Here is a 14,087-nt window from a genome sequence, read left to right on the forward strand (position 1 = left end):
CGCCAAATTAACGTTTCAGTAGGCAGATTTTGAGGAAGGGAACCCAGTCAGTGCCTACAAATTTTGGTTCCCGCTTTGTGGTCGCAACAGGGCTCCTCTGCGGCGCGAAAACGTGGTCCTTGTAGTGGAGAGTCATCGCACCCTACGTCTTGAAGTGTATACAGCTTAAGGCGTTGAGCAAATCATAAAATGGTCTTCGATTCGATGCCCAAGTTTGTACATTGAAAAACACGTTATGACCTGCTGCACAGCATTTCAGTAATCTTGTACTTCTCCCTCCCCAACAATCCTTCCCGCCCAAGCTTACGGTAACACTCAAACATTTCAACTGTTCATCGCCGCCAGTTAAGTGTTGAACCCGAAAAATCTAAGCGTGCTTTCCCATTTCTTAAAGATGCCAGGCGGGGGTGCAATATAGGCGTAGGTTCCTTCTAAGCTCAATGGACGTTTATCGAAAGCAACAACATTCAATACATAGGCTCTAATACACACACACACACGCCACCAATAAAAGACCGTTATAATCGCCGTTCCCCTAATCGCAGTTGTCCACTGCATGACAAACTTTCCGTACTATCATTACGTACGTGTTCACGCCTGACTTAGTCAAGATATCTACTCCCCTGTCTTCCTTTGCCCGTTCTTCAATGGAAAGCTAGCAGATGGCGAAATATAAGTGCAGGAGCACCGAGGGAGTCAGCGCCCGGAGTCAGCGCACACTTTGATAACTTTTGCCAAACCATTGAAACTGTCTTTTAAGCTATAGTATTATAATCCATTGAAACACAACTTGTATTGCTAGAGGGCGCTTGCCTTTCTGAATAATCGGTTCCTTAAAATCACGTGCCGGCTCCTCCTCCTCTTCTTCTGTGCAAAATTTGCAAATCCTCCTTAGTCCGAGCGCTACCTGTAAAGGAGGTGGAAGTCACAGTAAGCATGTCCATCCAGTGGGCATTCCAGGTTAGGCAACTTTACAATAGTGACTGAAGCTTTAACAAAGGAGCGGTTTAAGCTTGAGCATGGTCCGGTGGCGTTCACAAAAAAAACAAAAAAAACAAGAGGTGCACCACCACAGATAGGGCAATGTAACAGTGAAGCCGGCTTTCGTGCCCGCCAGAGTGTGAGCAGAACAGACATATGCGTATGCACAACCCTTGCTCTACCGTTTTAAATATTGTAGTCTTCATCTTCTAAAACGCAAAAGAAAATGGCGCAGTTCGTAGTAAAGGTTGAAGAAACAGCGGAGCTGGAGGTCGACCTCGCATCTTCCCCCTGGGATCCGCTATCAGTGTGGGGGACCGATTGGAACAACCCTGTAAAATTCGGCTAAACGTAGCCTAGCCTATAGGAAGAACATCGCAAAACTTAACAAAACTCAGCAAAGCCGAGCACAACCTAGCAAAATTTAGCATAAAAGAGAATAGTTAGGTCGACCCCCAGCTGGGCTGTTTCTACAGCCTTTCTCAGCTAGTGCAGGCTGCGCCAGTTTTTTTTTTATGCATACGAAAAATGTTAAGGAAAGCTAAAATTTAGTAAAGGGGACATGAAGACAGAATACAACTTTGTCCCATTTGGAAGAACTAGGTTTTGGTAACTGAATGAGTACCAATGCAGTCCCGAAAGACCTTTTTTAAGCGAAAAAATGCGAGAAATCTTAAAACAACTTCAAATTTCCCCCGGCAGTGACGTAATATGGGCCACCACAAAAACTAGTTTGATCAGTGTTTCAACGCACGTTAGCATGGAAGCGATAAGATGAAACGGAATTTGAGGCACCGCTACAAGCACCCAGTCATGTTTCCAAGCGGTACCTTAATTAGGAGGTCACCAGTAGCACAAGCAAGATTCTGTGCCGTCATAGAGAAAGTGCCGGAAAGTGGCTTGGGAGTCGTCACCGTTTCATCGGTCATCCTTATTATCTCCATTGTCTTTTTTAAGTTTGCGATAAAATTCGTATGAATGTTGTCAGGACCAAACAGACTTTTAAAGACGATAGTCTTTCTTAGGCTACTTAAACCCAGAAATTTTGGTCTGTATGTATGTCTGTCTGTCTGTCCGTCTGTCTGTCTGTGACTCGATTCAGCCACCCGGCCAAAGTAAAACAATGCCTCCGCAATAGCCTTATATAGTCACAGCTAAATCTACCCATCTAAGCCCGGTGTAATGTTCATACTTGTCAACATTGTTGAAGAAGAACAAGACATTACGCAAATATAAGACAACAAATTAATACAGAAGTGATATTTGCAGTGTTACTTTATAAAAAATCAAACATGCTTGATTTTTGCGAAATTAAATACTTCATCAACTGCAGCAAAAAAATTCACTCCGCCGTCGCCTGCTGTCATTCGCACCACTACAGCGTCTGGCGCCTTTTTAAGAAATAAACCGGCAACAGTTACGAAAGGTTCCACTAGATAGGTTCCACGTTCTTTTGGCAACGCACGTGGTGTAGGGAAGCGCGGTTCTATAAACGTTGAAGTAGGGCGCCTCGATTCACGCGCGTCTTCGCCGTACGGCAGCGTTGGCATGGAGACACCCGGCCTGGAGCAGTGGAACGCGGTAAATTTAAAATAATTTAAGCAAACCTTTGGCATCTTAACATTGGGAGGAGCGCAACTCAAGGAGAACAAAATGAGAGGTGAGCGGGAAGGCGAAAGGAGGCATTTACTTGGCAAAAGTCGATAAAGACTATCGTCTTTTGCCGACAGTTGCAACGAAAGGAGCAGATACGCGGCCACTTTTTGCTGAACCAAACTTGCATTTTGTCCTAATGACCCCTTTAAATGGAATACAAACGAGCTAGTTGGTATACTACGAAAAAGAAAACTGCGCATAAAACGAGGACACGAGATAAAACGACTGGACGCACAGGGTGCAGTGTGTACACAGGGCACAGTGAGCACACAAGAGAAGACGACTAGGCACACCTGCGGCCTGTTTGTCTAGTCGTCTTCTCTGGTGTCCACGTTTTATGCGCAATTTTCTTTTGAATCCCCTTGAAAGCTTTCACAAACTGCTTTATTATGTTCTGTTATATCTCGTTTGGGTTTTATGGATGGATCAGCAAAGGTTGCCTGCCGATGTAAAACCTGAACAAACAACCTTCTTTAGGTGAAATCGTTTGGGGTAAACGAACTGGCGTGTGACATTTTTGTGTAATATTGTACATAGCGTTGTTGCTGATTTTTCAGAACGGTGAGCCATGGCGATTGCGTTGTGAAATACGAGACGTAAGGAGGAGCGTTAGAGGTTAATTTCAATCTTCCTGGCGAGGGCGCCACCAGCTCCAAGTGAAGAGAACGTGATACACGCACAAAGTGGGGTGCCCCACCCCCCGCAAATCGCTACCCGAGCTGACTCTTCCTGTGCAGCCCAAGGAATAAGCAAGCGTCATCTTGTATAATTTCGCCCCCCCCCCTCTTCCCCCTCCCTACCGCGAGTCGCCTAGCGGGTCCCGCGGGCGTGATGTGGAGGCTAGTTATTGTTGTCGGGTGTGAGGTGAAACCAAATGGCGCACGATACCTGAAATCAGCAGCAGCAGCCCCCTCCCAACCTGACTAAAACGCCAAAGAAAGCTTCGCTTTAAAAGCTTCAAGCTTCCAAAGCCTTATTCCGGTATCCCTTCCAACCGTGCAGCTTGTGTTAATGATGTATTTCGTCGCAGCAAAACCATGGATATTATTTTCATCGAGAAAATCCAACATGGCATGTCACCAAACGCATTTCAAACTCATACCAATTCCAGACCTCCTTAGAGGCCTTAGAGCCTACCTAAAAATCCCACCTGAATGAAAATACTGCCGACTTGTGTTATACTGAAATTACTAGTGGTATTAATGCCGTCGACAGAGAGTGCCGTTCAGTAGTAACTGTATTCAAGCAATACCGCTGATTTTGACATAAAAACAGAAGCACGCAGTCATTTCTTCCCTCATTTAAAGAATCACGCCATAATTTACCTAATCCATGCCTTTAGTATTGTAAACTGTCCCTACATTATTGTCGCGAGTACTGACGCCTGCTGTCCGTGCAGCATGTACTTCTAGTCCTGCAGTTACTTATTCAACCTGTCCGTACTGCCCAGCTATACCGCTGCGGAAGCGACATTGGACCACTTCCTGGAGACATGTCCAGGACTCCAACCAGCCCGAACTCGGCGCATGTAGCCACAGGATCTCGACCAGGCCGCACTCCCAGTATTCATTGCTAGACGTATGGTCCTGTCTATCTGTAGTACATGAAGCCGCCTGGACCCCGTCACTTTTTTCCCTGTTCAAATTCTCTCTCTCAGTACCTACATGTCAACTTGAGCATCTTTGTCAAAATTTTGTGGCCCACAGCGACCGTGACCGCTCGGAGCAAGCGCGCGGCCAAGCAGGGGCGCTACACTTGCCTCTGTCGGCTGGTTGCGCGGCTAAGGAGAGCGAGGGGAACTTTTGCTCTTGCTTTTGTAGTGTGACCTGGGTGACAAGTGCTGCACAAAGTGCCTGCGCTGAAGCGAAGTGCACCTGCTCTGAGAAACCGGCCCCGCTGAACTTATCGCGCCATCCATACTACGAAAGGAAGCCCGAAAGTTTCCCTAACTCTCTTTAGCCGCGTAACCAGCGGACAGCGGCAATCGCAGCGTCCCTGCTCGGCCACGGTCCCCGTGGCCCACAGAAGTTTTTACTTCGGGACCTCCTTCTGTACTAACATCAATAACGCATTTTGTAAATTAAACATTTATTGAATAAACCTTGAAACTTTGAAACCCTGAAGGAGTGTACCTTTCCATTCCTTTGATGCCCTGCGGCAAAATGGCGCAATAAGAATGTATCCCCCTCTGTCATGTCACGTGTACCGTCTCCGCACTTCCACTCACCAGACTTCTCATGCGCAGAGTTGTGGCGAGGACGTTGGTGATCATGTCTGTCAGTGAGAGCAGGTACAGACACGAGAAGGACATCGCCGGTGTGAGACCCCGAGCTGGGTCCACGGCCGCGTAGAGCCCGAACAGGATTATGGTTAGCTGAAATGTCAAGCAGAGGCCAGCCGTGAGCGAGATGGCAATCCATGACCAACTACAGCGGGCTAAAACACAGACGGACGAAAGAGAGGCACACAGGCCTACCACTGACTTCAAACTAAATTTTTTTACGGAAACGTGCCACATCTAAGCACGTGTATGCATTGCATGTTAATGTAATCATAATAATAATAATAGCAACGATTATAATATTATTTTTACTACTACTATAGTGCGGCTACAGAAAGCGGCTGCAACTCATGTGTTCTAAACCATCCTTACTGTACGACGTTGGACTGACGTTGGACTTTTAAAACCACTACATTACTGCGAAAAGTTTTATCTCATTGAGAATCAGATATGACTAGCACTAGAAATTTCAATAGAAATAACACGAAGCCTTTGCTCCTAAGCCATTCCAGCCGCCTCACTAACGGCCGCATTTATTTATTTATTTATTTATTGATTTATTTATTTATTCTTTTACTTATTTATCTCTTCTTTTATATATGTATTTATGTATTTGTTTGTTTATTTATTATTTATTTTTATTTGTTTATTTATTTATTACCCAAAGCGCCACGATGGCATTACAGGGGGGGGGGAGTTACAAATTAAAAGAACCAACAATGAAGAATACAACAGATTTCAATTTACAACGAAGGAAGGCAGTCACTCAACTGGAAGCGAGAAAAATATAGCACTGTCAAAATTGAGAAGACGATAGGTGCATATAATTAAATAGTACAGATGTTGAAAATGAACTAAACAGCGCATTTCCCTGCTCAGTGTCGTAGCACAACGCAGCACGAAGGAGAGCCCCATGTCGGTTTGCGAGGGAAAAATTGTAGCCCTTTCTCAAGTTTTAGCGCGGGCTCGCAGCCTCCTGGATAAGGAGGTTGAACTCGCATTTCTACACTCGAACTAACGTCAATAAATGTTTATGAAGTCGAAACTTTCAATGTCTCCCTGGTGGCGCATTTCGCGTCGAAGACGCACTTCAAGAATACCAATTTTATGTGTCCAGGATGTGTCCAGGATCCTAAAGTTTATCTGACGTCCTTTTAGTGGAGTGCTTATAGTACCGTTGGGCGGCACTCTACACACAGCCTTATAAAAAGAAGCTTTATTCTTAATCCCGCTTTGCTGGAAGTTTTCCCTGTTCGCACTCCAGTGCGTAGAGCAAAAATCATTCCCTCTTTCAACCAAGTATCGCCTGTAAGGAAATCTGTCCCGTGGACCTGACTAAACAAGGGTTTACTGCAATTGTTTGCTTCTCTCATTACTATATTATCATTCGTTTATTATCGCGCAGCTTTCAATGTCTCGCTGATCGTGTCCATGCGCACCACTAAACGCACTGCAGGAAAGCCAACTTTCTCTTAGGATAATGATGACCGTGGGTGAAGTGAAAAATTGTGGTTGATTCCTCTGTCATAGGAATCTGTAAAACACGAAAGTGAAATGTGCAGCGAAATCTGCAGCTTATCATGATTTGCAGGTCGGCGGCCGTCTTGTGGGTGGGCTTGGCGAGCGGCGTCCTGCTGGTAGGCCCCTTCGGCAAAGGTGTACTGACGTCATTTTCGTGACGGATATGACGTCAGTGAAATGTTGGTGTATCCCGGCAAAAAAAAACACTTTCGTGTCAAAACATAAAACCCGAAAACGAGCAACCCTAGGTATAACGCACCCTTTAGTACTAAAGGTTGCTTCACCGCAAGAAGACCCTGTCTGCAGGAGTGCACCCTTTACAGGCCGCTTGCTTCATTCTACTGGCGTCATATTCGTGATGGCTATGACGTCAGCGAAATCTTGGTGTATCCGGGAATAAAAAATCCTTTCGTCTTAAAAAAACGCTTCCCGTGGTCGGACTCTAACCTGGGTCGTTTGCGTTAGAAAGCCCACGCCCATCCGAGTGCGTCATTACGGCACGGTCTAAAAAGAATTTGGAGAGGGGTGCATGGACGTGCAAAATTAGAAAAATTATTCAGCCTCTGTCTAACACGGACGACGGTTGAAGTCGAAACTTTCTTCGCGCAAAATAAACTGGCGCAGAATCAAGTCAAATTGTTTTGATTGATTGTGGGGTTTAACGCGCCGACGCATCGCAGGCGATGAGGCGCGCCGTAGTGGAGGGCTACGGATTAATTTTGACCGCCTGGGGATCTTTAATTAACGTGCGCCGAAATCTCGTACACACGGACGTTATGGCTTTTCGCCTCCATCAGAAAAGCGGCCGCCGCCGCCGCCGGGAATCGAACCTGCGACCTCGTGCTCAGCAGCGCAACGCCTTAGCCATTGAGCCACCGCGGCAGGTTCAAAGTCAAAGCCACTGCGTGCAAGCCAATGTCAAAGCTGAACGAGTCAAAGTCCAAACCGTCTGTGAGTTCCAAACTCAGACAACCAAGGAATCCCTCCCAAGAAAGCTTCGTGTTCAACCATTCTCGTCGCTTGACGGAAGGTTTCATGATTTTTACTACTACTTCCAAGTTTCACTAAGCTAATTTACCTGACAATAATGAGAAATCACAAGTTGGAAAGAATCGTGTTTGTTTCTTGAACTCGTTGCTACCGCGCCAGGGTGATTGCGCTCGCAGATAAAGCGCTGTAAAATTGCAACTCAAAGCGCATTCGTCATTCGTTTTGTAACACCATTCTTATTGGTATTTATTAGCTTTGTTGCCCATAATGAGTCCAGCGCTCAGTGTCCAGCACTGTGTGAAAGTCTTGTGGAACTCTGTGCTAATTTTCACTTTCTTGGGCGTGTTCAGCGTTCCTCTTAGTGAAACTCCAGTGCCCGTGCAACCCGGCCATTTCAAAGGCATTCTGAAGGCATTCGACTTAATTGTATATCGAGTTGCGCATCGAACATTCATTAGGCACATTTGTGTCAGTAATCACCTAACTGTCAACAGAAAGTTGCCGTGTAGCGTAGGCATAAGAAAGGCGTCTTGTAAGGAGAAACAGCTCCTTTATATTCGACGCACCAGCGTAGAAGTGGAACTGTAGAGAGAGTCGACCAGGCCGTCCAGTACATTGGCCCGCAGGAGGGCGGCGAGCTCGGAGTTGCGGACACGGTTCACGGCGCCCATGTAGGCGTCTTCCCACGCGTACAGCTTGACCACGCGCACCGACGACAGCAGGTCCGCCGTTCTCCTCAGGCGCTCGTCCCGGAACCGCGTCACACGTATCTGCGTAGCACACGCTTAGATCCCCGAGCACTTGTCGGAACACAAACTAGTGATGGACGGCGCGCGCATGTCGTCCGTCCTTATGCAAGGACTGCGAATTACCCTAATCATGGAGTTATCTACGTGAGACTCTGTACTCAGTTGACCTTATGCACTGGGGTGGGCAGGGCCCTTTGGATAGACGACTCGCATCGTTCCTCTTGACGCGACCGCTATTGCATTTACACTACGGCGTACCTGTCCATTGACCCCCAATATGTGGCAATATAAATTATATACTCGTGGCCTGATCACGTAATGAAATGTTCGACAGTAGTCTAATTTTCAGCGTTTGACCTAGAGAGAGAGAGAGAGAGGCTATTTATTACAGAGGAAGCAGAGAGGTTCGCCAGCATGAATCCGCCGACATGCTACTCTGCGGGGAAGGGGGAGAAGGAAACAAAGGAAGTAGATGGAAGAAGAAGAGTAGGAGACAACAAGAAAAGAATAAATGTACAACTCCCGTGCTGGGAGCAATGCCAGGAGGCGAGTAGCGTCTATAGACGCTTATCTATATATTAGCGTCTATAAACGCTATAGAAGCGTCTAAGGTGCAACCAAGTCGGGAGGCCTATTATAGTCGAGAGTAACGACACAGGGCCCTTTTAACAGTTTGGCAGCGAAGCTAATCATTCGCAACTGAACAATTTGGTTGGCATTCACCGCGGAAGGCAAAAATTTTGAGTCTATCCGGGGTGCTAAAAAACTGCAGCGCTTAAAGATTCGATCAATGGTCGGTATACCTGCAGGCGTTTATCTGTCTGTCAATGGAATCATCTCGCGCTACCATAGCTCTTATGCGTTAGATCATGCCGTATACTGATGCACCTGACTGGTCTAGCTCATCGCCTCTAATGCAAGGCCCCATAGAGCTGCACGCCGCTCTCGGCACGGTGCGGCAGCTGCTAGACGCACCCAGAGCGCGTTCTGCAGGACCGACACGGGCAGTGGCAGCAGCATGACCAGCAGCAACCAAACGGTACAGCCGAGGGCTGGAACGAGCCCCGCGCGGTTCCCCAGCAGGTAGAGCACGAAGGGCATGCAAACCAGGCCAGCCAGGGGCTGCGGTATCTGCAGCAGCGTGGACGATATCTGGATGCAGTCGACTCCCAGCAGCGAGACCACGTATCCCGACGGGTTGCGAGCCAACGCTAGGGGCGACAGCCGAGTCATCTGCGTGCAACGCAGAAAAACGTGCGAGACATGCAATGTGCAATGTGCAAACAGGCAATGCTTTAGCAAGGGGTTGCTAAAACATTTCTTTCAAATGTTTCGAACGCATTTAGAACATAGTTCCTAAGCTTTTACTGTGGATATATGGTGTTGCAATGACATAAGTAGTGGCTGGTGACGTCTTAGTACTTCAGATAGTTCATCTATTACAGCACTGAAAAGTGCACGGGACTGACCACAGCCCCGCGGAACACCGGTGAGACACTGTGTTCTCTGCTCATTCTCCAACCCTTGCTGAGAGCATCAAGCCAACTGAAGATAGTGACTGTTGGCCACCACCTGTGTTGGCACCGAGAAAGCCAAGGCTAGGACCACCTGACACAGCATCCTTCAAAAGATACTCTAAGGCCGATGCATTGGGACTGATGATACCCTTTATGCGTGACTAGCAATTTAATGCACGGTTTGATACCCCACCAGCCTCAAAGACGACAAAAAACCTAGACAATCCAACATAGCGCGGAAATTTCAATTTTACAAACTCCCGTCAGTAATTAAATATCAGCACGATATTATATTTTATTGCGTCAGTCTAGATTATAAGAGCCGCATTGACGGCAGGCGTTAACAAAACGACGTCACACAAGTAGCTGCAGCCTGTGTGATGTGTCGGCCCGTTCTGCCTCGTTGTGTTAAGTCCCGAATGACGTTTAGCCTTTACACGCGGTACGGTGATGTGCGAGATTTGATGTCCGCCTTCTTTTTATCAAATTGCATGTTCGTGCATTGCTACCAACATTCAACGGCTGATTTGCGTAGTTCATTATTTCCAAGATAGTAATTGCTACACTTTTTTCTACATATAGCACTAGCAATTCTTTTTCATTTACGACGAATTTTAATCAAGCAACCTAATCGTTGGGCCTAGCTGGCTACTTGGTCCCTGTTGGTCCCTGTCTAATATTGTACTCTCTTTGCTCACCCTCAAGACGCACCGTCATTACTGACTGTGAAATTATCTCATTTTAGCCATTTAAATTGCCAAGAGAAATTTACCAAGGTCTGAAGGGCTATCAACATGCATTGAAGAATGCTTACAAAACACCGGATAGGATTCAAGCATGGAAGCCAGTTTTTTTCCTCGAACCAGTTTTACCAGCAGTCTCAAAATGATAGCACCTTCGGACTACTGCGGCGACATTAGGACGGGAGCCACAGCCGTCCACTCCCCCGTAGTGATGGCTTCGACAGCATGGTTGTGGTACCTTCACGAACAGGGCGCCCTGGAGCATAGAGCGCACTCGAACGCACATCCGCAGCGCCACGTGCATCTGGTAGCAGCAGATCAGCAGGTCTGCAATCGATGCAGCAGCGAAGAGGACGGCCGTCGTGGCGCGATCCCAGTCATCACGAGCCTCGATCAGGGCCCTGGGATTGCACCGTGGAGGCACCTTGAAACGGAAAACTGTGTACCAACAACACCACATGGAGTACCTAGGCGGCGCACTGGCTGTGCATGAAATGGAACATGGCCTACGGGATTATCGTTTTCTTGCACCAGGCATACACCTCCGGATGTCACGCCATTCATCCACGTTCTTTAATGGTTTTCACCCTTTCATGAATAGATGGTACTCCACAAGTGAGGTCGCAACGTTCCTGTATAACGGTTTGTGCCCCCGAATACTAATGCAATTGCATGTTGGAAGATGCAGGCACTCACTCCAGAATGGGCACCTTGATGATGACACAGCCGAAATAGGTGAGGCTCACTAGAGATGTCCACATGATGTCGATCCATACCACGGCAGCCACGTTGCTTATAAATGCTCCGAGCATCATGCCCCTCCTGTAATAGCAAAATAGAGTCGGCTTGATAGCAGGGCGCAAGTAAGTCCTACAAAAATTCACCCGACCTATCTCATATAATTCAAGAGGACTGTGATTTGGGCGAGTTGGTGAATGCTCATGATTGACAATCCAGCGCGCAAAAACATGGCACAAAAAAGAACGAGAGTTAGATTGTCAATCTATCTCATATAAGCTTTACGGAGACCTTCTGAAATGCGCCCTATCCGGCACTCAAGCACCTAAAAGCAGGCTGTCATGTAAGTCAAAATACTCCGCTAGTTGATTAGCATGCTCAAACCCTGGATGTGATGTCCGACTCATGACCACAAGTTTAACTACAACTATTGCCGTGAAAAAACAGCTTTAAATGTTACTAAAAAACTGCAAGTTAATATTAAACGCAGCAAGTATGTTGCGGATGTTGCATCGTCGCTCTTGGGACATATTCGACCACCTTTTTAAACGGCTGATTTTCGGAAATAATGCAAGCAGTAAAAGATTTTTCGTGTTAAACAAGGCGCTAAAATCCAGTTAGACACTACCGGCCGCTATCTATATCACCGATTTTTGAAGCAACTAATAAGCTTGCACACGCTAGCTCATTTCATATTCCCTACTCGGCTTTCAATAAGTCTTTCACAAGGATTGTTCAACAAAGGCTGTTTTCTTAGAATCAAAAGGACTGGTCATGGACAAATTTTCCAGTCATTACCTAAGAAAGAGACACACGTGTGAGTTAACACAAACAGCACTCCCTACCATAACAGGACCTGACCGCCCTGGTGTAGTATTTGACCACAACCTATGATTCAACTAACGACAAAACTTATGACCCTCCTTCCCTAGCAGCTGTAGATGCTCATGACCGCGGTGGCGCTGAGGTCAGTGATATAGCAGAGGGTGCTTAGAACCTATTGGCCATGGATGGGCCATCTCTGAAGCATCAAACAGGCAACGTTTAACGTTCAAACTTTCTCTAGCGAGGGCAGCTTAGCTGTGCTATTCGAGAAGGCCCGAACTGGAATAATACAGATTAGGTGAGGTTAGAGGAATAGGTCAGGGCTTTGATGAGTCGTATAGCGGGCACATTCTGTGCTATCGAGGACTTCCAGAAAGTAGGGAGCTTGGGGTTGGATTCTTGTTCAACATAGGCACAGCAGGGAATATGGAGGAATTTCTCAGCAGTAGCGTGCGGGTCGCAGCCGTTGTGACCAAGCTATGCAGAAGGTTCAGGACAAAGGTAGTGTAAGCCTATTCATCGATCTGACCAGCATCGGGCCTGTTTCACTTGCGAATTTCATAGAGCCTTACTTTCATTCTATATCACCAAGTAACGCGTCTTGTGCTAAACGTCAAGCGTGGTGCATAGAACACATTGCAAACGTACACGAGACAGGCCGGCTGTTTTCAATTCCGTTCGTTATATTCCATGTTCTTGTACTAACATAAGAATCGCAGCTGAAGTGTAACCCAGCGGTCCACACTACTAATCAGCACCAACCGTTCTTCCGCTTGTGTTCAGATTCATCTGCTATATGAATGAATGAATGAATGAATGAATGAATGAATGAATGAATGAATGAATGAATGAATAATTGGCAATTCATGCGCACCGCTACTCACCAGCGGTTGATGAGGCGACGGCGAAGTTGTCGTTGCAAAGGGGCGCTCCTGGCCCTGTACTGCAGAGGCGGCGCATTTTCGATGGCCACGTTTTTCCGGACTACGATGTTTATTAGGTGACTGCGAGCAAGAGAGCACGTGATGTTTCAGAAGGGTTTTACGCGACCGCCAAGTAAAACGCTAAGCGGTTATTCTGGGGCGTCGCGTAGCACAAAATACAAACTCTAGTAAAAGCAAGTTAAAGGGCTAACTTCAGCGCGGAGGCAATAACAACCGCAGCAAGGCAAAGGTCTCATGTGGGAACATGAGTGTTAGAAAGTTCTTAAAAAGCTAAAACCGTCTGCGCTATAGAAATCGCCACGAACTACACTCATAATCGGCAGCCTGGATAAGCATTGCCACACGCACTTCAGGAAGCATTTTGGTCGCTCTGTCGCACAATCCACTGGTTGGTGCGCCCGAGAGCACGAAACTTCGCACGAAGCAGAACTAACACTACTTACCTGCGCAATGGCCAGCAAACAACAGCACCGAAGGGTGACGTTGAGTCCTCGGAGTCCCTTTGCTTGCACTGAAACATAAACGAAATTTCAAATTTGTTGAAGGGTTCGAATTTATTGAATGCGAAACCTACCTTACAATTAGTTGAATTTGCTGCAAATTTTACAAGCACAGAACATTTCTGGTAGTCAACAATCTCTTACATCTTTGTGTTGACTTGCTCACGTTACTGTTAGCTCTTTCAGCCCCGACGGCAGTTTTCAAATACAGTGAGTGAGTGAGTGAGTGAGTGAGTGAGTGAGTGAGTGAGTGAGTGAGTGAGTGAGTGAGTGAGTGAGTGAGTGAGTGAGTGAGTGAGTGAGTGAGTGAGTGAGTAGCGAACAGGCAGACCTTGCTTTACAGGGAGATCTAGCAATTGCTGCACCCTAGCAGCCCAAAACTATCTGCGGCCAATCACCACGGGTCACCTTGGGTCAAGGAACTGTAGGACCAGGCGCCAGATGTTTTGCCTTGGGATCACGTGACGATTTGGCAAATAACATTCCACCGAAGAGCCATGAGGGGCGGCTCTTTCACACGCCACATGCAAATGTGTATTCGTGATAGAAAAGACTTGGGAATGTCTGGTTGGCAATAAAGCAAGAAAAATGCACGAGGTGAGGTACTTCGTATGTAGATGTTGTCTGCCTTCATTATGGCGC

General features: G+C 46.9%; 1 protein-coding gene across 4 annotated transcripts in view; it reads right to left on the minus strand.

The window, feature by feature from the left end:
• Nucleotides 1-14,087, minus strand: part of LOC144158675 (multidrug resistance protein mrp-7-like) — a 149,822-nt gene that overhangs the window by 66,584 nt on the left and 69,151 nt on the right. For all 4 annotated transcript variants that reach the window (XM_077689710.1, XM_077689709.1, XM_077689707.1 and 1 more), the window contains exons 6-13: nucleotides 13,389-13,456; nucleotides 12,886-13,005; nucleotides 11,135-11,260; nucleotides 10,677-10,839; nucleotides 9,154-9,411; nucleotides 7,996-8,199; nucleotides 4,865-5,011; nucleotides 814-907 (exon numbers count right to left, since the gene is read on the minus strand). In XM_077689710.1, coding sequence (XP_077545836.1) covers nucleotides 814-907; nucleotides 4,865-5,011; nucleotides 7,996-8,199; nucleotides 9,154-9,411; nucleotides 10,677-10,839; nucleotides 11,135-11,260; nucleotides 12,886-13,005; nucleotides 13,389-13,456 — 1,180 coding nt within the window. The remainder of the gene's footprint in view (nucleotides 1-813; nucleotides 908-4,864; nucleotides 5,012-7,995; nucleotides 8,200-9,153; nucleotides 9,412-10,676; nucleotides 10,840-11,134; nucleotides 11,261-12,885; nucleotides 13,006-13,388; nucleotides 13,457-14,087) is intronic.

The sequence above is a fragment of the Haemaphysalis longicornis genome, unplaced genomic scaffold, assembly GCF_048455015.1.
Source record: "Haemaphysalis longicornis isolate Haplotype H1 unplaced genomic scaffold, Haemaphysalis longicornis Haplotype H1 scaffold_10, whole genome shotgun sequence".
In the NCBI taxonomy this organism is placed as follows: domain Eukaryota; kingdom Metazoa; phylum Arthropoda; class Arachnida; order Ixodida; family Ixodidae; genus Haemaphysalis; species Haemaphysalis longicornis.